The following is a 23798-nucleotide window of genomic DNA, read 5'->3' as shown; positions in this document are numbered from 1 at the left end:
ATTATTATGCTGAATTCACAGTCTGTATTGTGGAGAATATGAATTTTTGGAAAATTTAAAGAGAATTCAGGTCCACTGGAATATATTTTTTTCATCTCAAATCACAGTATGAGGAATATCTCTTACATAAAATTCCTTTGATCAAGAACATGTTTTCCTTACGTTTTTTTTTTCAATTTTAGCCTGTTCAGCAAATTCAACCTGCTCCTACCATAACACAGCCAACAGTGGTTGTCACAAATCCATCTCCAGCCAACACGTCTACTTCTAGCCAAGTCCATGTCAGCTGTCCAGAGCCCCCAACTGTGAGCCAGCTTGTGTCAAGTAAGTAGACCATGTTATCTACCGATGTGGTTGCTACATAGTTGAGGCTAGTCAGCCTCATCTCTATAGCCTATTCATGTCCTGCTGTAAATGTCAGGTGCTGCTGACAGCTGTGCCTTACTGCTTAAATATTCATGCTACTTAGTTCATACGGGCAAATCCGTTTACAATCAACTGTTTATGGAATGACTTTGACTGCTACCGAACTAAGGCAATAACTAGGACTGTAGATAACTCAGATCACAGCATTTCACACTCACAGTAGCCCTCATGCCATTTTGCATTAAAATACAATAATTTTGTAAATATGCATAAAAAGTCATATTTGGAGCTAGAAGTCTGACCCATGCAAAGGTTGATTTTCTGCAAATTAAAACTCCGAATGTGTAGAATCCATACATGCCTTATGTCTATATCTACATGTGCATATCGCATATTCTACAGAAATTATGCCAGAAAAAAAGTACCTCCCCCACCTTAATTAGAGGACTTTTTACTCCCTAATTGGTAAAAAGGCTGATACCCTATGGAAAAGTTCCTGTATTCAGAGCCTCTTCCTGTCACAAAGGTGTTGAGACTTTGGGCACTTACCAGGTCCATAGAACTAGAGGCGCCCTGGTCTATCCATGTCCCCCGGATTACTCCTCAAGTTGGAGACGCCAAGTTCTCGTTCCTTGCTATGCACCTATACAACAATCTCCAAACAACAACTCTAACCATGAACTACACCTCCAACACCAGAACCAGGCAATAAGAAGTGACACTGACAACACAGTAACTGTTCCAGTGTACCAGATACTAAAGAGATGGACACACCAAGAGAGAATCGATAATGTTCACTATCTGAAATTCCAAATTCCCATCAACAATGACCGGGGAAGGTGGCGGTGAGGTTGTTTCAGAGAACTCAATGCATTTTTTGAGTAGAGATCGGTGAAACACATTATCAGTCCTAAAAGTGGGTGACCAAACAAAGCGAAATGCTTTCTGGTTTACACGTTCAGTTTGCCTATTAGACTGTGGATAAAAGGCTGAAGAAAATGAAAGCTGGATCTCCAAACGAGCATAAAATGCTTTTCAAAATTTACCCCCCCTACCACCCCCCCATCCCCCGGTCAGAAACAACATCCGTACCACAAACCTACCTTTCAGGTGACTAAAATTGTCATTTACAAAGTGCTGAAAAATATTGGGAGCATTAGTCAACCCAAATGTCATCACAAAGTTTTCTTAAGGTACCGTCACATTAGGCGACGCTGCAGCGATATAGACAACGAGCCGATCGCTGCAGCGTCGCTGTTTAGGTCGCTAGGAGACGTCAAACACCAGCAACAGCTGAACGATGCAGGAGTGATCCAGTGACGTACTTATCGTTCTCGCTGGTTGTTAGCTTCATGAAAAACCATTGCAGGCATCGTTGCTTTTGCTGTCAAACATGACGAATCACGCCGACCTGACGACCAAATAAAGTTCCGGACTTCTAGCTACGACCAGCGATGTCACAGCGGGATCCTGATCACTGCTGCATGTCAAACACAACGAGATCGCTATCCAGGAAGCTGCAATGTCATGAATCGCTGTCGTTCTCGATGTAAGGTTGCTCAGTGTGAAGGTACCTTAAGTGTCCCTCAGGTGTATTAAAGACTGTCTTCCATGCATCCCTTTTTTTAATTCGAATGAGATTATATGTCTTCCTGAGATCCCATTTAGAAAACCATTTTGCCCTGACTATCTGGTTAAAGAGGTCCGGAATGAGAGGGAGAGGATATGGGCCGTGATCCAATCCTATCTGCAAAAATCTAGGCAGGGGTGCGTAGCACCCATCTTTTTTCTTAAAGAAAAAACCCACTGCAACGGGAGATAAAGAAGGTCTGATATGGCCATTTGCCAGACTTTTTGCATTATAGTCTTTCATGGCCTGCCTCTCTGGACCAGAAATATTATATAACCTGCTCTTAGGCAGCTTGGCCCCTGGAATAAGATTACTGGCGCAATCATAAGGACAATGAGGAGGGAGTTCTTGACACCCATATTCAAAAAACACATCCCTGAAGTCAGGTATTCCGGCAGAGACTGAGTATCCACCCTGGCTAGCCGGGTACCCAAGCAGTGTTCATAACAGTACTCGCTCCATCTTACCACCTCCCGAGTCGGCCAGGCCACTACGGGATTGTGCAGAGTAAGCAAAGGTAGTCCGAGAATCTCAGGAGAGGGCAAGTCCTGTAGCACATAGCAATCAATGTGCATGGCCACTACCTGGGTCATTCCATGGTAACTTGCGTTACGTTTCACAAGCCAAAAACTGGCTACAGACTGTTCTTTGAAGGCAGGCACAAAAAAGGAGTGAATGTATATTGTACATTAAACTATTTTCAATAGATTTCAACACATTTTGATTTTTCAACAATAAAATTAAATACAAAATACAGTGTTATTACTTGGTAACTTACGTTACAAAAAAAGGAAAGGCAATTGTCCTTCATGAGTCTGCCAATTTTCTGTTCTGGTAAACAGGGCAGAAGCACTATTTTTATTGTATTAAAACACCAAAGTTCCAGCAACTTTAAAAAATTTATTTTAACCTCTCAATTTAAAAGCAACCGTTTTTATTACAAGAAATATAGATAACTAGCGCTACCGCACACTATCGTAACTTTCGTTACTAAGCTGATGGTAACTTACGTTACAGTACGTTACCATCAAATGGATTGAACTTATTGTCAGGTAACTTACCATCATCTTTGTAACGTAAGTTACTATATTGTGTTGTAACGTAAGCTACCATGGAATGACCCACCTGCAGATGTATAATTTGAACGACCTGAATAAAATACCCCTGGCTCAAGGGTGCAGAGTCAATGGCGATTATGGGTATTGGTCTAGACAGTTTGTGGCTCGAGAACCTGGTCCTGGACAAACCGGGTTTCATTCAGATTAAAACCTGTCCCACTGTCCACAAAGGCTGAAATAACTCCCTAACTCCCCCTTTATACCCTCATAAAACCTTATTAATTTCTCCTGCGCTGTATGGTAATCTTTTCGGGCCTGTCTGATGGGTGTTCCTTCGGGCCTCTCCATCCCAGAAGATAGAAGTGTGCATGCGCCAGCAAACGTATTTCTGGTACATGGAAGTAGTTGCTGTATGAGCCGGAAATGCGTGTGCGGGGCATGCATACTTATGCTTTCATTCTTTGCCCCCAGTTGGGCAAAGCCTACAGTGCAGGCACAATAGTCGATATGTCTATGCAGGCGTGAGATGTTGCACAGATGTGGATCGTATTCCACATCAATTAAAGAAGTGGGACGGCGAGCAGCAGCCGGAGGGAGGGATGGAGAGGCTGGAAGCAACACCCATCGGACCGGACGAAGAAGATTATGTTACAGCGTGGGTGAAATTAACCCCTGAACGACCTTAGGTATTTTTGTTTTTGCATTTTCATTTTTTGCTCCCCTTCTTCCCAGAGCCATATCTTTTTTTTATTTTTTGGTCAAAATGGCCACGTGAGTGCTTGTTTTTTGCGGGACGAGTTGTACCTTTGAACGGCTTCGTTGGTTTTAACATATCGTGTCCTGGAAAACGGGAAAATCCAAGTGGGGTGAAATTTCAAAAAAGTGCAATCCCACAGTTTTTTTTTGTTTTTTTACCGTGTTCGCTAAATGCTAAAACTACCTGCAATTATGATTCTCCAGGTCATTACAAGTTCAGAGACACCAAACATGTCTAGGTTCTTTTTTTATTTAAGAGGTGAAATTTTTTTTCCAGTTTGTTAAAAAAAAAAAAAAAAAGTTGCGCCATTTTCCAATACCCGTAGCATCTCCATTTTTCGTGATCTCTGGTTTGGTGAGGGCTTATTTTTTGCGTGACAAGCTGATGTTTTTAATTATACCAAATTGGTGTAGATACGATCTTTTGATCGCCCGTCATGGTGACCAAAAAAAAACAACTAATTCTAGCGTTTTTAATTTTTTTCTCATTACGCCATTTAGCGATTGGGTTTTTTTTTATTAATTGGGTGATTCTGAACGTGGCGATACCAAATATGTGTATGTTTGATTTTTTTTTATTATTTTTGAATGGAGTGAAAGGGTGGTGATTTGAACTTTTATATTTTTTATCTTTTTTTTAAATATTTTTAAAAACCTTTTCTTTTGCTTTTTGTGTGCGTCAATAGTCTCCATAGGAGACTAGAAGCTGTAGTACTTTGATCAGCTCTGCTACATATAGGCGATCATCAGATCACCTGTATGTAGCAGAAATGCTCACTTGGTATGATGTTATGAACTGGTGATTCAGTACCACAATAGACCTGGTGGTTAAGAGCACACAAAGTGACCTGATAGTTATTAATAACATAGGACGAGCTCTGAGACGTGGGAACTCTGCTGACCGCAATCCCTAATCCTATCACACCACACTAGAGGTAGCCGTGGAGCGCTGCTGACCAGACCTAGGCGCCTCGTGCACAGCCTGAGAAACTAGCTAGCCCTGAAGATAGAAAAATAAGCCTACCTTGCCTCAGAGAAATTCCCCAAAGGAAAAGGCAGCCCCCCACATATAATGACTGTGAGTAAAGATGAAAAATACAAACACAGAGATGAAATAGATTTTAGCAAAGTGAGGCCCGACTTACTGAATAGACCGAGGATAGGAAAGATAGCTTTGCGGTCAGCACAAAAACCTACAAACAACCACGCAGAGGGCGCAAAAAGACCCTCCGCACCGACTAACGGTACGGAGGTGCTCCCTCTGCGTCCCAGAGCTTCCAGCAAGCAAGAAAAACCAATATAGCAAGCTGGACAGAAAAAATAGCAAACAAAATTAACACAAGCAGAACTTAGCTTATGCAGTGAAGACAGGCCACAAGAACGATCCAGGAGAGAGCAAGACCAATACTGGAACATTGACTGGAGGCCAGGAACAAAGAACTAGGTGGAGTTAAATAGAGCAGCACCTAACGACTTAACCTCGTCACCTGAGGAAGGAAACTCAGAAGCCGTAGCCCCACTCACATCCACCAGAGGAAGCTCATAGACAGAACCAGCCGCAGTACCACTCATGACCACAGGAGGGAGCTTGACCACAGAATTCACAACAGTACCCCCCCCCCCTTGAGGAGGGGTCACCGAACCCTCACCAGAGCCCCCAGGCCGACCAGGATGAGCCAAATGAAAGGCACGAACCAGATCGGCAGCATGAACATCAGAGGCAAAGACCCAGGAATTATCTTCCTGACCACAACCCTTCCACTTAACCAGGCACTGGAGTTTCCATCTCGAAATACGAGAATCCAAAATCTTCTCCACTATATACTCCAACTCCCCCTCAACCAAAACCGGGGCAGGAGGATCAACGGATGGAACCACAGGTGCCACGTATCTCCGCAACAATGACCTATGGAATACATTATGGATGGAAAAAGAAGCTGGAAGGGTCAAACGAAAAGACACAGGATTAAGAACCTCAGAAATCCTATACGGACCAATGAAACGAGGCTTAAACTTAGGAGAGGAAACTTTCATAGGAATATAACGAGACGACAACCAAACCAAATCCCCAACACGAAGTCGGGGACCTACACAGCGCCTGCGGTTAGCGAAACGTTGAGCCTTCTCCTGGGACAATGTCAAATTGTCCACTACATGAGTCCAAATCTGCTGCAACCTATCCACCACAGTATCCACACCAGGACAGTCTGAAGACTCAACCTGCCCTGAAGAGAAACGAGGATGGAAACCAGAATTGCAGAAAAACGGCGAAACCAAAGTAGCCGAGCTTGCCCGATTATTAAGGGCTAACTCAGCCAAAGGCAAAAAGGACACCCAATCATCCTGATCAGCAGAAACAAAACATCTCAGATATGTTTCCAAGGTCTGATTGGTTCGTTCAGTTTGGCCATTTGTCTGAGGATGGAAAGCCGAGGAAAAAGACAAATCAATGCCCATCCTAGCACAAAAGGCTCGCCAAAACCTCGAAACAAACTGGGAACCTCTGTCAGAAACGATGTTCTCCGGAATGCCATGTAAACGAACCACATGCTGGAAAAACAATGGCACCAAATCAGAGGAGGAAGGCAATTTAGACAAGGGTACCAAATGGACCATCTTAGAGAAGCGATCACAAACTACCCAAATGACCGACATCTTTTGAGAGACGGGGAGATCCGAAATAAAATCCATAGAGATATGTGTCCATGGCCTCTTCGGGACCGGCAAGGGCAAAAGCAACCCACTGGCACGAGAACAGCAGGGCTTAGCCCGAGCACAAATCCCACAGGACTGCACAAGCGAACGCACATCCCGCGACAGAGACGGCCACCAAAAGGATCTAGCCACCAAATCTCTGGTACCAAAGATTCCAGGATGACCAGCCAACACCGAACAATGAACCTCAGAGATAACTCTACTCGTCCATCTATCAGGGACAAACAGTTTCTCCGCTGGGCAACGTTCAGGTCTATTAGCCTGAAATTTTTGCAGCACCCGCCGCAAATCAGGGGAGATGGCAGACAAAATTACCCCCTCTTTGAGAATACCCGCCGGCTCAGGCAAACCCGGAGAGTCGGGCTCAAAACTCCTAGACAGGGCATCCACCTTCACATTTTTAGAGCCCGGAAGGTACGAAACCACAAAGTCAAAACGGGAGAAAAACAGCGACCAACGAGCCTGTCTAGGATTCAACCGTTTGGCAGACTCAAGATACGTCAAGTTCTTGTGATCAGTCAAGACCACCACGCGATGCTTAGCTCCTTCAAGCCAATGACGCCACTCCTCGAATGCCCACTTCATGGCCAGCAACTCTCGATTGCCAACATCATAATTACGCTCAGCAGGCGAAAACTTCCTGGAAAAGAAGGCACATGGTTTCATCACCGAGTCATCAGAACTTCTTTGCGACAAAACAGCCCCTGCTCCAATCTCAGAAGCATCAACCTCGACCTGGAACGGAAGCGAAACATCTGGTTGGCACAACACAGGGGCAGAAGAAAAACGACGCTTCAACTCCTGAAAAGCTTCCACAGCAGCAGAAGACCAATTGACCACATCAGCACCCTTCTTGGTTAAATCAGTCAACGGTTTAGCAATACTAGAAAAATTATTGATGAAGCGACGATAAAAATTAGCAAAGCCCAGGAACTTTTGCAGACTCTTCAGAGATGTCGGCTGAGTCCAATCATAAATGGCCTGAACTTTAACAGGGTCCATCTCGATAGTAGAAGGGGAAAAAATGAAACCCAAAAATGAAACCTTCTGAACACCAAAGAGACACTTTGACCCCTTCACAAACAAAGAATTCGCACGCAGGACCTGGAACACCATTCTAACCTGCTTCACGTGAGACTCCCAATCATCCGAGAAGACCAAAATATCATCCAAGTATACAATCAGGAATTTATCCAGGTACTCTCGGAAGATGTCATGCATAAAGGACTGAAATACTGATGGAGCATTAGAAAGCCCGAATGGCATGCTGTTTTCCATTCATCGCCCTGTTTAATACGCACAAGATTATACGCACCACGAAGATCTATCTTGGTGAACCAACTAGCCCCCTTAATCCGAGCAAACAAATCAGACAGCAGCGGCAAGGGGTACTGAAATTTGACTGTTATTTTATTTAGAAGGCGGTAATCAATACAAGGTCTCAGCGAACCATCCTTCTTGGTCACAAAAAAGAACCCTGCTCCCAATGGCGACGACGACGGGCGAATATGACCCTTCTCCAAGGATTCCTTTACGTAACTCCGCATAGCGGCGTGCTCAGGCACAGATAAATTAAACAGTCGACCTTTAGGAAACTTACTACCAGGAATCAAATCGATAGCACAATCGCAATCCCTATGCGGAGGTAGGGCACTGGACTTGGGCTCATCAAATACATCCCGGTAATCCGACAAGAACTCAGGGACCTCAGAAGGGGTGGATGACGAAATAGACAGAAATGGAACATCACCATGTACCCCCTGACAACCCCAGCTGGACACAGACATAGATTTCCAATCCAATACTGGGTTATGGACTTGTAGCCATGGCAACCCCAACACGACCACATCATGCAGATTATGCAACACCAAAAAGCGAATATCCTCCTGATGCGCAAGAGCCATGCACATGGTCAGTTGGGTCCAGTACTGAGGCTTATTCTTGGCCAAAGGCGTAGCATCAATTCCTCTCAATGGAATAGGATACTGCAAGGGCTCCAAGAAAAACCCACAGCGCCTAGCAAACTCCAAGTCCATCAAATTCAGGGCAGCGCCTGAATCCACAAATGCCACGACAGAATAGGACGACAAAGAGCAGATCAAAGTAACGGACAAAAGAAATTTCGACTGTACCGTACCAATGGTGGCAGACCTAGCGAACCGCTTAGTGCGCTTAGGACAATCGGAGATAGCATGAGTGGAATCACCACAGTAAAAACACAGCCCATTCCGATGTCTGTGTTCTTGCCGTTCAGCTCTGGTCAAAGTTCTATCACATTGCATAGGCTCAGGTTTATGCTCAGATAATACCACCAAATGGTGCACAGTTTTACGCTCACGCAAGCGTCGATCGATCTGAATGGCCAAAGACATAGACTCATTCAGACCAGCAGGCATAGGAAATCCCACCATGACATCCTTAAGGGCTTCAGAGAGACCCTTTCTGAAAATTGCTGCCAGTTCACATTCATTCCATTGCGTAAGCACAGACCACTTCCTAAACTTCTGACAATATATCTCTACCTCATCCTGACCCTGACACAGAGCCAGCAAATTTTTTTCTGCCTGATCCACTGAATTAGGTTCATCATAAAGCAATCCGAGCGCCAGAAAAAACGCATCAATATTACATAATGCAGGATCTCCTGGCGCAAGGGAAAATGCCCAGTCTTGAGGGTCGCCACGTAATAAAGAAATAATGATCTTAACTTGTTGAACTGGGTCACCAGAGGAGTGGAGTTTCAAAGCCTGAAACAGTTTACAATTATTTTTAAAACTCAGAAACTTAGCTCTATCTCCAGAAAACAAATCACGAATAGGAATTCTTGGTTCTAACATAGAATTCTGAACCACAAAGTCTTGAATATTTTGTACTCTTGCAGTGAGATGATCCACACAAGAAGACAGACCTTTAATGTCCATCACTACACCTGTGTCCTGAACCACCCAAATGTCTAGGGGAAAAGAAAGACAAAACACAGTGCAGAGAAAAAAAATGGTCTCAGAACTTCTCTTTTCCCTCTATTGAGAAGCATTAGTACTTTGGGCCTCCAGTACTGTTATGAACTGGTGATTCAGTACCACAATAGACCTGGTGGTTAAGAGCACACAAAGTGACCTGATAGTTACTAATAACATAGGACGAGCTCTGAGACGTGGGAACTCTGCTGACCGCAATCCCTAATCCTATCACACCACACTAGAGGTAGCCGTGGAGCGCTGCTGACCAGACCTAGGCGCCTCGTGCACAGCCTGAGAAACTAGCTAGCCCTGAAGATAGAAAAATAAGCCTACCTTGCCTCAGAGAAATTCCCCAAAGGAAAAGGCAGCCCCCCACATATAATGACTGTGAGTAAAGATGAAAAATACAAACACAGAGATGAAATAGATTTTAGCAAAGTGAGGCCCGACTTACTGAATAGACCGAGGATAGGAAAGATAGCTTTGCGGTCAGCACAAAAACCTACAAACAACCACGCAGAGGGCGCAAAAAGACCCTCCGCACCGACTAACGGTACGGAGGTGCTCCCTCTGCGTCCCAGAGCTTCCAGCAAGCAAGAAAAACCAATATAGCAAGCTGGACAGAAAAAATAGCAAACAAAATTAACACAAGCAGAACTTAGCTTATGCAGTGAAGACAGGCCACAAGAACGATCCAGGAGAGAGCAAGACCAATACTGGAACATTGACTGGAGGCCAGGAACAAAGAACTAGGTGGAGTTAAATAGAGCAGCACCTAACGACTTAACCTCGTCACCTGAGGAAGGAAACTCAGAAGCCGCAGCCCCACTCACATCCACCAGAGGACATCACTCACACATAGACAGAACCAGCCGCAGTACCACTCATGACCACAGGAGGGAGCTTGACCACAGAATTCACAACAGTATGAGCCACCACATGGCGCTTACAGCAATCCGGCAGTGACAACCATAGAGGTCTGCCAACCCATCGATGACCTGGGATCATTTGATGAGGTCACCGATGGGCGGGATTTCCGGCGCTCTTTCCAGAAGTGCAAGTTAAATGCTGCTGTCAGTGATTGACAGCGGCATTTAACTAGTTAACAGCCGTGGGTGAGTCGCGATTCCACCTGCGGCTATTGCGGGAACATGTCAGCTGTATATATCAGCTGTCATGCGCCCGGAAAGGTGCGAGCTCAGCGCTGGAGCCCTCACCAAACAGGGGGGTCCGACATCGGCGTAATATTGCGCCCTTTGTCGGAAAGGGGTTCAAAAAGATTTTTTGTGGGTATACAGGGAGAGTCAGGGGGTTATATAAGGATTTAGGGAATGCAGCGCAGACACTGAATAAGGTGATATTTTTAGCTATGTCACAAAGCTGGTGACAGATTCCCTTTAAAATAAAGTTTACAAGCCTCCCTGAAAACAACAAACTTATCCCGACCCACAGAAAACCTATCTGGTAAAGCGATCTTGGGCTCCACAAGGGGTTGCCTGAGAACTGCGGGCCTTAAACCTGAAGTGTTGGGGTGCTGCAAAATAAGTCTGCCACCTCCAGGCTGAGTTTCTACAGTTGCCCTGCGATAAGTGACCAGATCCATAATGGATCAAAAAGGTATGGACCAGTGTCACAAAGGTGTTCGAACTTTGGGCGCTTAACAGGTCCCTGTTCCCCGGATTAAGCCTAAAGGCGCTGGATTCTCATACCTTGCTATATCTTCCCTGATGTGTCCCCTCCCCCACCCAGGGTAGTGGGAAGCTGAAGTGTATGGGAACACACTAATCAAACAAACAAGGGACGACGGACAGGGATAAATGAACATGCCAACCATACAAAATACACACCAAACAGAGTGGGACACAAGGGAGTTAAGGAAGGAAAAAACAAATAGGAAAGGATAAGGATGTGCCCATAGACAAAACTCCAAGCAACACTCTCCTAAGGCCTCTTTCACACTTACGTCTTTGAGCTCCCATCGAAATCTGCCGATTTTTGAAAAAACAGGATCCAGCAAATTTTTTTGCTGGATCCTGTTTTTTCTCATAGACTTGTATTGGCAACGGATTGTGACGGATGGCCATCAGTCGTGCACTGGATCCGTCAGAAAAATGCTGTCCGTCGGGCGGGGACAACGCACAGAGGAACCTTTTTTCTGTATGTCGGAAAATTGCTCAGCAACTGATCCTGCCCTGCCCGTCGTTGGCTATAATGGAAGCCTATGGACACAGGATCCGTCGCTGACTGTCAAAAGCAGGAATCCAGCAACGGGTTCCGTATTTTAAAACTGAGCATGCGTGGAAGAATTTCCAGTCAGGGAAATTCTCGCTCGCTCGCTCTCTCTCTCTCTCTTTTTACTATTGATGCTGCCTATGCAGCATCAATAGTAACAAGATATAATGTTAAAAATAATTTAAAAAAATAAAAAAACAAAATCGCAATATTCTTACCTGCCGGCGTCCCGCGCAGCGTTACCGATGCTCGCGATGGTCCTGGCAGCTGGCATTCCCAGTAATGCATTGCAAAATGACCCGATGTCGTTGCGGTCTCACGAGACCGCGACGTCATCAGAGGTCATTGCACGCCTGGGTTGTGTTGGGTTGTATATGTGTTTTCGCAGCCGAAAACCGCTGCGAAGATGCATACACAATAGGTGCACATAACCTCGACGGGTCTGCCAGAAAAACGGGCCCAGTGCACCCGTTTTTCACAATCTGCACAGGATCCGTCTTTTCAACATTTTGACGGATCCTGTGCAGATTGTAAAAACGGAAGTGTGAAAGAGGCCTTAGCAATCTCTAAACAACAACTCCAACCACGAACTACACCTCCAACACCTGCACCAGGCAGTAAGAACTTACACTGGCAAACCCTAAGTGCCAGAGGTGAGTATATATAGCAGACTGGAGTGGCCAACACTGAACATCTAAGACAATCCTAGTAGGAAAGCTCCAGGAGCTTCACCTGAACAAACCTTGCACTGCTAGCAAGGAAAAAAACTGCACTGTTTAATTCAATGGTGAAGCACTTCTAACCACAGCAGGAGTGCGTGATAGCCCCTCTCTGTCTCGGTATCCCCATGACACTTACTCCTTCATCATTGGTGGCTGTACAAAGAAGAGATGACAGAAAGGGCTGTGCTTATTATTGCAGATGTCGCTTGTAGGTTATCCCTCCTTACCCATTCACAGAATCAGGAAGAAAAACTATTCATGCTACTCCCCAACTTAAAACGAGTGCTACAACCCAAATATTGCACGTCTGATATCATTAGTGCTTTAATATGGGCTGCAATATGATACCAAGATTTAAGCCCATACATTTTAAGAGCGACTAGTATTTTTCTGCAAGATTTATAACATTCTTGGTAGGGTAAGGATTAAAAAATATTCTCTATGTTCAGAACCGCACTCTGGAAATTACGATGAAGATGGAATAAACTTGGAAGAAATCCGTGAATTTGCCAAGGATTTTAAGATCCGGCGTTTATCTCTTGGTCTGACACAGACGCAGGTGGGTCAAGCACTGACAGCCACTGAAGGACCTGCATACAGTCAATCGGCCATCTGTCGGTAAGGTTCAAGGTTCATTGGCAAAGATTTCAATGTATAATACAGATATTTTGTTTTTTGGTACTTGGTGACCTGATTTAATAATATGGACTAATGCTTCATTCTTTGCTTAAATTAGTTTTGAGCTCCCCCACTGAGTAGCTGGATGACATCACATCTACTCAAGCAGCTTTATCGCGCTGTCTAATTCTAGCAGATAACATGTCTTTTTTCACAGTGAATGTCACAATAAGGCCACATGCACAAGATCAGTATTTGATGAGTTTTTTACCTTATTATTTTATAAGCCAAAATCAGGAATGGGTGATAGAAACGTCACCACTTCTGCATTTATTAGACTTTTCCTCTGATTGTTCCTCTCCTGGCTTTAACTTACAAATACTGAGCTTAAAAACTTATCAAATTCTGAACTTGTGCACGTAGCCTTAGGCTATATGCACATATTGCGGACTTGACTGTGGAATTTTCTGTGCAGATTCTGCATTTCTTGGCAGAAAACGCAGGTCAGAAACTGCGCTTTTTTTTGCATTTGTGTGCTTTTTTTTTTTGCAGATTTTATCCTTTTTTTTACCCCTGCTGATTTCTATTATGGAATGGGTGAAAAAACGCAGCAGATCCGCAAAAAGAATTGACATGCTCCTTTTTTGAATTGCTGCGTTTTCCATGCAGAGTTTTCTGCACCATTGGCACAGTATTTTTCTTTTTTTTTTTTTTTTACCATTGATTTACATTGTACTGTAAATCACTTGCGGATCTGCAGCGTTTCTGAGCAGAAAAAAACTCTGCGAATCCGTAGGAACTTAGTAAGAAGGAACATAAACCAGCTCACCCATGATTCAGCAACCAAACCTCGGGAGCACGGACCCGCTGTGCCCAGGCGTGCAAGATCCAAAAAAAGAGAAAGAAATGTCCAGCTTCACCGAGTCCGTAAATCATGACCATGATTAAGGGAGCCTAGTCTCCAGAAACGCGTTGAGATTCTTACCCATATGGTTGTGCTGAAGTCTGTATCCTCCATGTTTAAAGTTTAATAAAGAAATCGCCTTTTTACGGACTCGGTGAAGCTGGACATTTCTTTCTCTTTTTTTGAATCCGTAGGAAATCTGCAACGTGTGCACATACCCTTATAGTGACATTAGTTTTTTAAATGGAATCTGGATATATCACTGGTCGTTTGTAATAGTGAGGGCTTGTCCTAGATCAAATGCATATGAAAAACAAAAAGTGTCCTACAGGAGGCAGACAGGACTGAATGATAGAATATGCTGCTTCCATTCTCGTAACTCTTGAGGTTCCCGATTATCAGCGTGTCTGAACGGGCTAGCAATTACCCGAAATACGAGCAAAGCAGTCATAGGGTGAAATGATTTTTAAAGTACCTTAAAAGTTGGTCTTGGCAGCACATCATCCTGTGTAACCAGTTGATGTGCTGTAGAGAACATGTTCCTTTATGCTCACTGAACGATTGTTTTAATGGGGTTGTCCGGTCTTCTGATAATACTCTGCACTCACTGTCACTGTAGACTTCCTAATCCGTGGAAAGTTTGCGCCACACTCTATTAAGATTCTACGGTGCCCATGAGAGAGTTCAGTCATGTGATTCCAAGTATGTTATTTGCACACGTGGTCACGTGCAGTCTAGGCCTGCTCAGTCTCGCTCAATTCAAATGAGGCCTAGTACATTTAGTTGGAATGTGGCCGGAAGTATGCAAATTACATAATTGCTGCAACGTGATTTCCTGCTCTCACCAGCAGTACCGGAAAATCCTGACAGCGTGCATTGCTCACGCTGTAAGGATTCAGAAGCCTATCTATTTATATATTTGCCTTGTAATGTTTTCATTTCCTTGTCTGTCCAGATGTCACTGTATCTCAGAATTCCAAGTGGAGGAAGTTCACGGACCGCCATATTGGAACACCCAAGTGATGGGTGTCTCAATATGGAATCTGTTGCTGGTACCAACCTATTGCGCGGTACGACCAACGGAACACGGTCGCAACACACACACACACTTACACTCACACACTCACATTCACACTCAAACAGCCACGAACACGCCACCACTGGGATCAGCCGAATAATTCACTGACTGTTCACATGCGCAGTTTTAATGTGACCGCCACTATCTGTCTGCACAAAGATGGCGGCGGTCTGATTTACTGCGCCTGCGTGAATTCTGCACAGGCGCAGTGAATAATTCGGCTGATCCCAGCGGCAGATGCGCAATGAATCTACAGGCAGAGAAAGCCGGTCACATTAAAGGGGTTTTCCCACGAATGAAATTTCTTTTTAAAAATTGACTGTGTCTGACCGTGTACGGAGCATACTACATCTCCTGAGCATTGCAAAGACAATACTGACATTACAGCAGAAGATCACAGTGGATTCATTTTGTGAGGTAAAATATTTCACTGACTGTTTTTAAAAAAATATTTTACCTCACACATTTTATCTTCTGCGATCTCCTACTGTAATGTCAGTATTGTCTTTTGCTTCCTCCCCTACCCAGGGGCTGTGGTATGTTCTGTACACTGTCAGACACAGACAATATTTAAAATGAACTTTTGTTTGTGGGAAATCCCCTTTAAAAAGCAAATATCAATGCCAACATGGCTCCTCATAAAAAGTACGGCAATGATAATGAAAGGAAAGCAGCAAAGGAACAACGTCGAAGACATCAAAGGGCAAATTAGACTCTTGAAGAGCAACAGCATCGCTGGGACAAAAACAATGCATATAAGCGTAGGCATCAAGCACATGAGTCCCCTGATACAAATGTCATTAGATTATCACAGGATGCGATTAGGCAACAACAGCGCCGCATGCCTGCCCCCATCGTGACATTACCGCCCTCCCGATGCAATAGCATTAGACCTTCATCTAGTAGTTACATAAAGTGACTGCAGACTTTTAGTAGAAGACCAAACAACCACTTTAACTGGATAGTCTGCACTTTCATGTGCATAGAGCGATGAACAGGCGATAGAGTGTAAATCCCACTTTAAGACCGATCTCTTTGCATTCATCCTAGTTTAACTCGTACTGAAAAAAAAACAAAAACCTAAAGCCATGATTCTTTGGTCAGTATTGGCAACATAGCTATTCTTTAAGACCATTTTGATAAGTGAGGCGCACTGATCCTTGTATGTAGTTAACCCATTAATATGCACCCAAGTACTGAAGTTCACAGCAGCCAATAATTTGAAATGTCCCATGTATTGAACAATGTAAAGTGAGCGCTATTATCACCAGTTACTATTGTTATCACTATAATAATTTGTTGACTCATTGCCTTCTCCTTCCTAGCTGTGATTAGGTATAATTACTCCCACATACATGACTTTGTGTCTACAATTCGCGCTATACAATAAAGCTCAATATTGCTTTGCCACAGCAGTAGGACTGATAACAATGTCCCTCTCTTAGGATATGTTCACACATATACTGTAGGCATATATTGTATCAGCAAAGTGGATGACTATTTAATAAATCTCATCCATACACTGCCAAATCATTTCCACACTGAAATTGACAGAGATTCAAATCAATTACTTCTGTGGTCTTATACCACTAATAATAATAATAAGAATAATCTTTATTTTTTTTTATATATAGCGCTAACATATTCTGCAACGCTTTACAGTTTGCACACATTATCATCGCTGTCCCTAATGGGGCTCACAATCTTAATTCCCTATCAATATGTCTTTAGAGTGTGGGAGGAAACCAGATGAAACCCAGAGGAAACCCGCGCAAACACGGGGAGAACATACAAACTCCTTGCAGATGTTGCCCTTGGTGAGATTTGAACCCAGAACCCCAGCGCTGCAAGGCTACAGTGCTATCCACTGAGCCACCATGCTGCAAAGCAAAGGGAGAAATGCATGGAAAAAACTGCACGGAAAATATTTTGCCACAAAATTTGTGGTAAAATACACGGCAGATTTTTTTGGCTCGAGTTCTGGAACATGTGGGCGTAAAATCACAGAAAAACCCCAGTATTCTTTCAATATATAAAAATACCTTTTATTAATTCATTTTAAAAATTCTTAATCAGTGCGCTACTCAAACCATCACCATAACAAATCATACAATAGAAAAAGCCAGGGTGGTGCCTAGCCCTGCACTTCACTGAATGCACCCTACCCGCCAGCAGAGGTTGGCACCCCGTCGGCTATCCCTTCTACCGCCAATTAGGCCCTTAGAGGATGGGATAGAGAACTAATTATCATACATACAGTGTACCAAATGATGTGATTAGGGTCTCAACTTTTGCAAACGGGGCAAACAATAGGCTATCCCTGTTTTGACCCTGCCTACCAGTGGAGGTTGGCACCATAATATCATACTTGGCGCAAATGGCGCCCCCGCTCATCGACGGCTGTTCCCTACTCTGTCCCTTATTGATCCATTAGTGCTTTAAAGTGCCTGTTTAGAAGATGTTACTGGAGGTTTTTTTTAAATAATATATATATATGGGTCCCCCCAGTGTAACATTCACACATAGCTCATACATAACAGAGAGAACTCTCCCATAGTTGCCTCCTACAGAATGAATCAGTTGTCAATATCTTGCCTATAACTTAAAGGATAGTCATTAGTAAATCCATGTAAACAATAGTAGTAAATAATTTGTTACACTTGGTTAATCAAATACTGTAGATGCGCCCATATTAAAAACTCTACATGTCCATCAGTAAGTATGTCCGTCAAAAACTCAACGCGTTTCCCCTCTACAAAAATGTGAGGTTCATTAGGAGTAAATAAATACTGCAGGGCAATTTAGCTTATCCGTAGGTGATGAAGCTCTAAACGATATACTCCTCAGCTCGTCAGGGTGAGTCCCCTCCTGATATGGTGCTTCAGATTGAGTGCCCAGTTAATCGTAATATAGCCTCTACAATACATAATTATCCAGAACATCTGATAGTACAGCGTGCGTGCCACGATACCACATTTCCGGTCCCTATTCCGCGTTCCAGACACTGCGCATGACCGGAACTGTATACCCATATTTCCTGTACAACGTATGCGCAGGCGCAGACAATACTGCCTTCCACCAATGCACCTCAACAACTGCACATGCGCGAGCTCAGACGATGCCGCTCTACATCATTGCACTTTGGCCACCGCGCACAAACAAGCTCAAACAGCACTACGCTCCATGGATGCGCTTCATTCGCTGCACATTCCCGGAGTTAATGGAAAGAGTCACATCTTCTGCACAGGGGCTTGAATTCTGCATCATATCAACAGGCTTCATCGACTTTCCTGTAATAAGAGTGTTGCCGGAAAAAACTTGCGATACTCAGCCCCTAGAACGGTTTAACCCTGTGTTGTCCTCAATTCAAACATGAGCGCATATTCAAACGCCGGGTTTAATGGTTAGTTGAAAAAACTAAATATAGGTACATTTGGAAATTGGCGCATAGTTTAGCGCCGCACTTAATAGTTATTTGGTAACAAAGCAAGATTATATATGGATATACTGCCAATGCATTTACAACTATCAGGCTATATACCGTCTCCTACCAGGCTATATACGTATGTATACGATATGCTACATCTGTCAAGAAGATCCACTTAACAGGTATCAATAGATATATGCAGCTCCCCAGAGATCTGGTCGTTGCAGTATGACACTCTGCCACTAAGGGGAGTGATGGTACGTCTGATGGCACTGAAGGAATTCTACTGACCAGGTATCACCAGCACACATTACACTTCACACTCCGGCCACTAGGGGGAGAAAAAGGCTTTATTTATTGGGTCACTCCTCACACTGGTAAAACTAGGGGTTGGATAGGAAGTTAGTCAGAAGCTGACTGGGTTGGATTCAGGCAACATCCCGTGGCAGGGGGTGTTGCAGGGAGAAGACACAGGGGGGTCCCTGTCAGGTGTGGGAACCTGGCAGGTGCCTAGCGAACAGAGCAGAACGATATGGAACCGCGCCTGCACACCCCGAGGCAGTATCCTAAGAAAGTGACACGAAGGGAAGGATATTGTGCAACAGTGAGAAACGAGATGAAGCACAAAGGAGAGCCAGTAGGAGTCGTGCCGTGAGACCGAGGCAGCATCCTACTGAGGCGCATAGCCGGTGGCCGGAACACCGCGGGAGTAAGTGACTCTAGGCCTTACTTCGAACTCCGCAGTACAGTTAATTATAGGTTGGCTGTCTACCTTACATTTCCTACGAAGACATAGGGGGCAACTCGTGGAGAGGGGCGTCTCTAGGGTCCCGGAAGAGCTCCGAGCCTTCCCGTCATACAGGTGCGTCCTAGCCATAACATACCTGGGGGACGAGAAACTAGTAACATCTGGAACAAGCGAGAGAGAATTAGAAAGAACGAACGAACGAGAACAGAAGTTGAGGACTAGTCCGAATGCTCAGCAGGGTAGCACTACAACACACAGGCGCTAGTGGTAGGCACTGATTTCCACCTGCAAAGGGAACTCTGGATGTGCCCATCGGACTGGCTGGTCTCAGATAGCCCTGTTAATCGTGCTCTGGATTGAGGATCCTGAAGTCTTCAGTAAAGAGGTAAAGAGACTGCAACCCTGTGTCCTCGTTATTGACTGCACCTCACACCATCACCATCTACCTTACTGGGAAGCCCTGGGGACATACTTCACCTGTGGGAAGGTATACCATCCAGCTGCCATTCCATCACCCCAGCGGACCCACAGCAGCGTCAATCACCCTGACCGAACACCACAGGTGGCGTCATGAATCCCTGACAGACTGTACCACCTTTATTGGACGCCCCTTAGCAGGGTCGCGGACCGGGTCTAGCCACCGTGACAGCCTCAGAACCGAACCAGAGAGGCCCGGTACCGAGAACTCGTGGCCCTGTGTCTGGGGGTGCTCCATATACTCTCCTCAAATGAAGACAAATAATGACTCATAAATGACCTATTCTGGTCAATACTGCAGGTAAACTTATCACCGATTATGCCAACAGAGAAAAAATCACAGATAGCAGCCAAAGTTCATTTGTTCATTCAGTCCCTTTGGGGAGACAGTGTCCAGTCTGTGGATCCACTTACGTTCCTTTTGTAGGATCCTTTTATCAAAATTAACACCTCGAATAGAGGGAGCCACCACCTCAATTACTCAAAAGGAGAAAGAGCTGAGGTCCCCCCGGTGCACACCAATGCCTAGAGATGGGGGTATCCCTGGCAAGCCTGATGTCCCCCAGGTGGTCCCCAACCCTCCTCCTCAGTTCCCTCCTGGTCTTGCCCACATAATTCATGGGACAAGTGTATTTAAACAAGTATATCAGGCCACTCATCTTGCAATTAGCAAAGTGTCTACTTGCGAACACTTGGCCACATCAATAGGTGCCCAGCTGTCTTCTGTCAAGCCAAGTACCACTCCTCTTATGGGGAGTGAAGGTGCTATGAACTAACTGACCCCTTAGGGATCTCCCCCTTCTGTAAGTAATCATAGGTGTTTCAGATAAAAAAATTATTTTATATCTGTATCTGCCAATAATATGTCCCAGTGCTTCTTGACAATCTCCCTCACCTCTTGGGAACAGTCATCAAAATTGCCAATAAGTCTCACGAAGGGGTCTGGTTTATCATTAGCCTTGGGTTGAAGGAGGCTGGTTCTTGATGTTGATTCCACCTGTTTGAATGTTTCTCGAAGGATATTATTCTGATAGCCCCTCTCCAAAGAATCTATCCCTTAGGTTGCGTGCTTCAGTATAAAAAGACGAGTCTGAAGAGCAATTTCTCTTAGCTCTCAAATGTTGTCCCTTAGGGATCCCCCTCCTGAGTCCAAAGGGATGATGTCTGTTCCATCTGAGTAAATTATTTGCAGAGGTAGGATTCCTATATATACTGGTCCAAAACGGCCCTCATTGTCCTTACATCCTCGTTTTTATTCTGGGCAGGTTGAGCCTTCTGACTGTCCTGGTGTGGATTTTGTGGTTGACAGGTTGCAGCAGATTTGGGCTCATGTGGTGGACAATTTGGTGTTGTCTCAGGAGGAGGCTCAACGTTTTGCTAACCGTCGTCGGTGTGTTGGTTCCCGGCTTCGGGTTGGGGATCTGGTCTGGTTGTCTTCCCGTCATGTTCCTATGAAGGTTTCTTCCCCTAAGTTTAAGCCTCGGTTTATTGGTCCTTATATGATTTCTGAGATTATTAATCCGGTCTTTTCGTTTGGCGCTTCCGGCTTCTTTTGCTATCCATAATGTCTTCCATAGATCTTTATTGCGGAAATATGTGGTGCCCGTTGTTCCCTCTGTTGATCCTCCGACCCCTGTGTTGGTTGATGGAGAGTTGGAGTATGTGGTTGAGAAGATTTTGGATTCTCGTTTTTCGAGGCGGAGGCTTCAGTACCTTGTCAAATGGAAGGGTTATGGCCAGGAGGATAATTCTTGGGTTTTTGCCTCTGATGTCCATGCTGCTGATTTGGTCCATGCCTTTCATCTGGCTCATCCTGATCGTCCTGGGGGCCCTGGTGAGGGTTCGGTGACCCCTCCTCAAGAGGGTGGTACTGGTGTGAATTCTGCTCTTGGGTTCCCTCTAGTGGTTGTAGGTGGGAATGCAGTTGTCTCTGAGTCGCAGTCCTGGCCAGGTATCTGCTGATTGCAGTTCTGACTGGGATATTTAGGTGTGCAGGATTCATTAGTCCTTTCCAGTTGTCAATGTTTCTTGTGAAGTGTTGGATCACTTTCTGGCTTCTCCTGCTTAGCTGCCAATTCGGCAAAGATAAGTGTCTGTTTCTTTTTCTGTGGCACACATGCAGTGTGCTTATATTCTGTGCTATTCATTTGTTTTTCTCTTGTCCAGCTTAGACTGTGTCAGTGTTTTCTCAGTCTTGTTGGATTCTCTGGAGTTGCAGATATACGTTCCACATCTTTAGTTAGATGGTGGAGTTTTTGTATTTTCTGCTGTGGATATTTTTGGAAGGATTTTTAATACTGACCGCTTAGTATCCTGTCCTATCCTTTCCTATTTAGCTAGTGTGTGCCTCATTTGCTAAATCCTGTTTCCTGCCTGCGTGTGTCTTTTCCTCTACTACTCACAGTCAATATTTGTGGGGGGCTGCCTATCTTTTGGGGTTCTGCTCTGAGGCAAGGTAGAAATTCCTATTTCCATCTATAGGGGTATTTAGTCCTCCGGCTGTGTCGAGGTGTCTAGGTTTTGTTAGGCACACCCCACGGCTACTTCTAGTTGCGATGTTAAGATCAGGGTTTGCGATCAGTATAGTTACCACCTACTCCAGTGATAGTTTTCATGCTGCTCCAAGGTCACCTGATCATAACACCCCCCCCATAAAGGTGATAAAGGGATCCTAACCCTAAAGGGATCCTAACCCTACCCCTAATCCCTTTAGGGTTAGGATTAGGATCCCTTTAGGCTTAAGGTTAGGGGTAGGGTTAGGGTTAGGATCCCGTTAGGGTTAGGGTTATGATACCTAACCCTACCCCTACCCCTAACCCTAACTATTTCTGTTTATAGTGTTTTTTTTACTTTATTTTGATGATTGGCAGCTGTCACACATTTCTCAGCATGCATTTAAAAAACGCAAACGCATGTAAAAGCGTCAAAACGCGCGTTTTTTTCACCACATGCAAAAACGCATGCATCAAAAAAACGCAGCGTTTGCACGCGTTTAGGCTGGTTTCACATTGGCGTTTTTTGGGGTGCGTTTTTGCGGTAAAAAACGCATGTTGAAAAAACGCATGTAAACGCTGCGTTTTTTTGACGCATGCGTTTTTGCATGTGGTGAAAAAAACGCGGCATTTTGACGCTTTTACATGCGTTTGCGTTTTTTAAATGCATGCTGAGAAATGTGTGACAGCTGCCAATCATCAAAAAAAGTAAAAAACCCACTATAAACAGAAACAGTTAGGGTTAGGGGTAGGGGTAGGGATCATAACCCTAACCCTAACCCTAAAGGGATCCTACCCCTAACCCTACCCCTAACCCTAACCCTAAGGGATCCTAACCCTACCCCTAACCCTGACCCTAAGGGATCCTAACCCTAACCCTAAGGGATCCTAACCCTACCCCTAACCCTAAGGGATCCTAACCCTACCCCTAACCCTACCCCTAACCCTAAGGGATCCTAACCCTACCCCTAACCCTAACCATAAAGGGATTAGGGTTAGGGTTAGGATCCCTTAGGGTTAGGGGTAGGGTTAGGGGTAGGGTTAGGGTTAGAATCCCTTAGGGTTAGGGTTAGGGGTAGGGTTACGATCCCTTAGGGTTAGAGGTAGGGGTGGCATATCAGTGTGTTTTCTGGTTTTTTAATAAAAAAACGCATGCGTTTTTTTACCGCAAAAAACGCATGCACCAAAAAACGCATGCGTCCCCATTGACTCCAATGTATTTTTTGACCCAAAAAAACGCATGAAAACGCATGCGTTTTTTTTTTGTCCAAAAAACGCTTCTAAAAATACTACAAGTAGCATTTCAGAAAATGAATGCATGCAGTAAAAAAACGCATGCGTCAAAAAACGCGACCAAACGCGTACACAAAAAAACGCATGCGTTTTCAATGTTAAAGATAGGGAAAAAAAACGCATGCGTTTTTTTTAAAAAAAACGCTGCAGACAAAAACGCAAGTGTGAAACCACCCTTACATGCGTTTTTTCACCATGCGGTTTTTTTTTAAACGCATGCGTTTTGAAACGCAAGTGTGAAACCAGCCTACCTGAGCAACTTCTGTGGGTTGTAGACATCGCCTCATGCTACTGTGCAGTATCTCTAGGGTCGAGAGCAATG

At 44.5% G+C, this 23798-nt stretch overlaps 1 protein-coding gene across 2 annotated transcripts in view; it reads left to right on the top strand.

The window, feature by feature from the left end:
• POU6F1 (POU class 6 homeobox 1) overlaps positions 1–23798 on the top strand; it is a 169930-nt gene that overhangs the window by 105849 nt on the left and 40283 nt on the right. For both annotated transcript variants that reach the window (XM_069758624.1, XM_069758623.1), the window contains exons 10-11: positions 183–324; positions 12889–13057. In XM_069758624.1, coding sequence (XP_069614725.1) covers positions 183–324; positions 12889–13057 — 311 coding nt within the window. The remainder of the gene's footprint in view (positions 1–182; positions 325–12888; positions 13058–23798) is intronic.

The sequence above is a fragment of the Ranitomeya imitator genome, chromosome 3 (assembly GCF_032444005.1).
Source record: "Ranitomeya imitator isolate aRanImi1 chromosome 3, aRanImi1.pri, whole genome shotgun sequence".
NCBI lineage: Eukaryota > Metazoa > Chordata > Amphibia > Anura > Dendrobatidae > Ranitomeya > Ranitomeya imitator.
The sequence above is the reverse complement of the archived record's forward strand: the minus strand, read 5'-3'. Positions and strand labels throughout refer to the sequence as shown.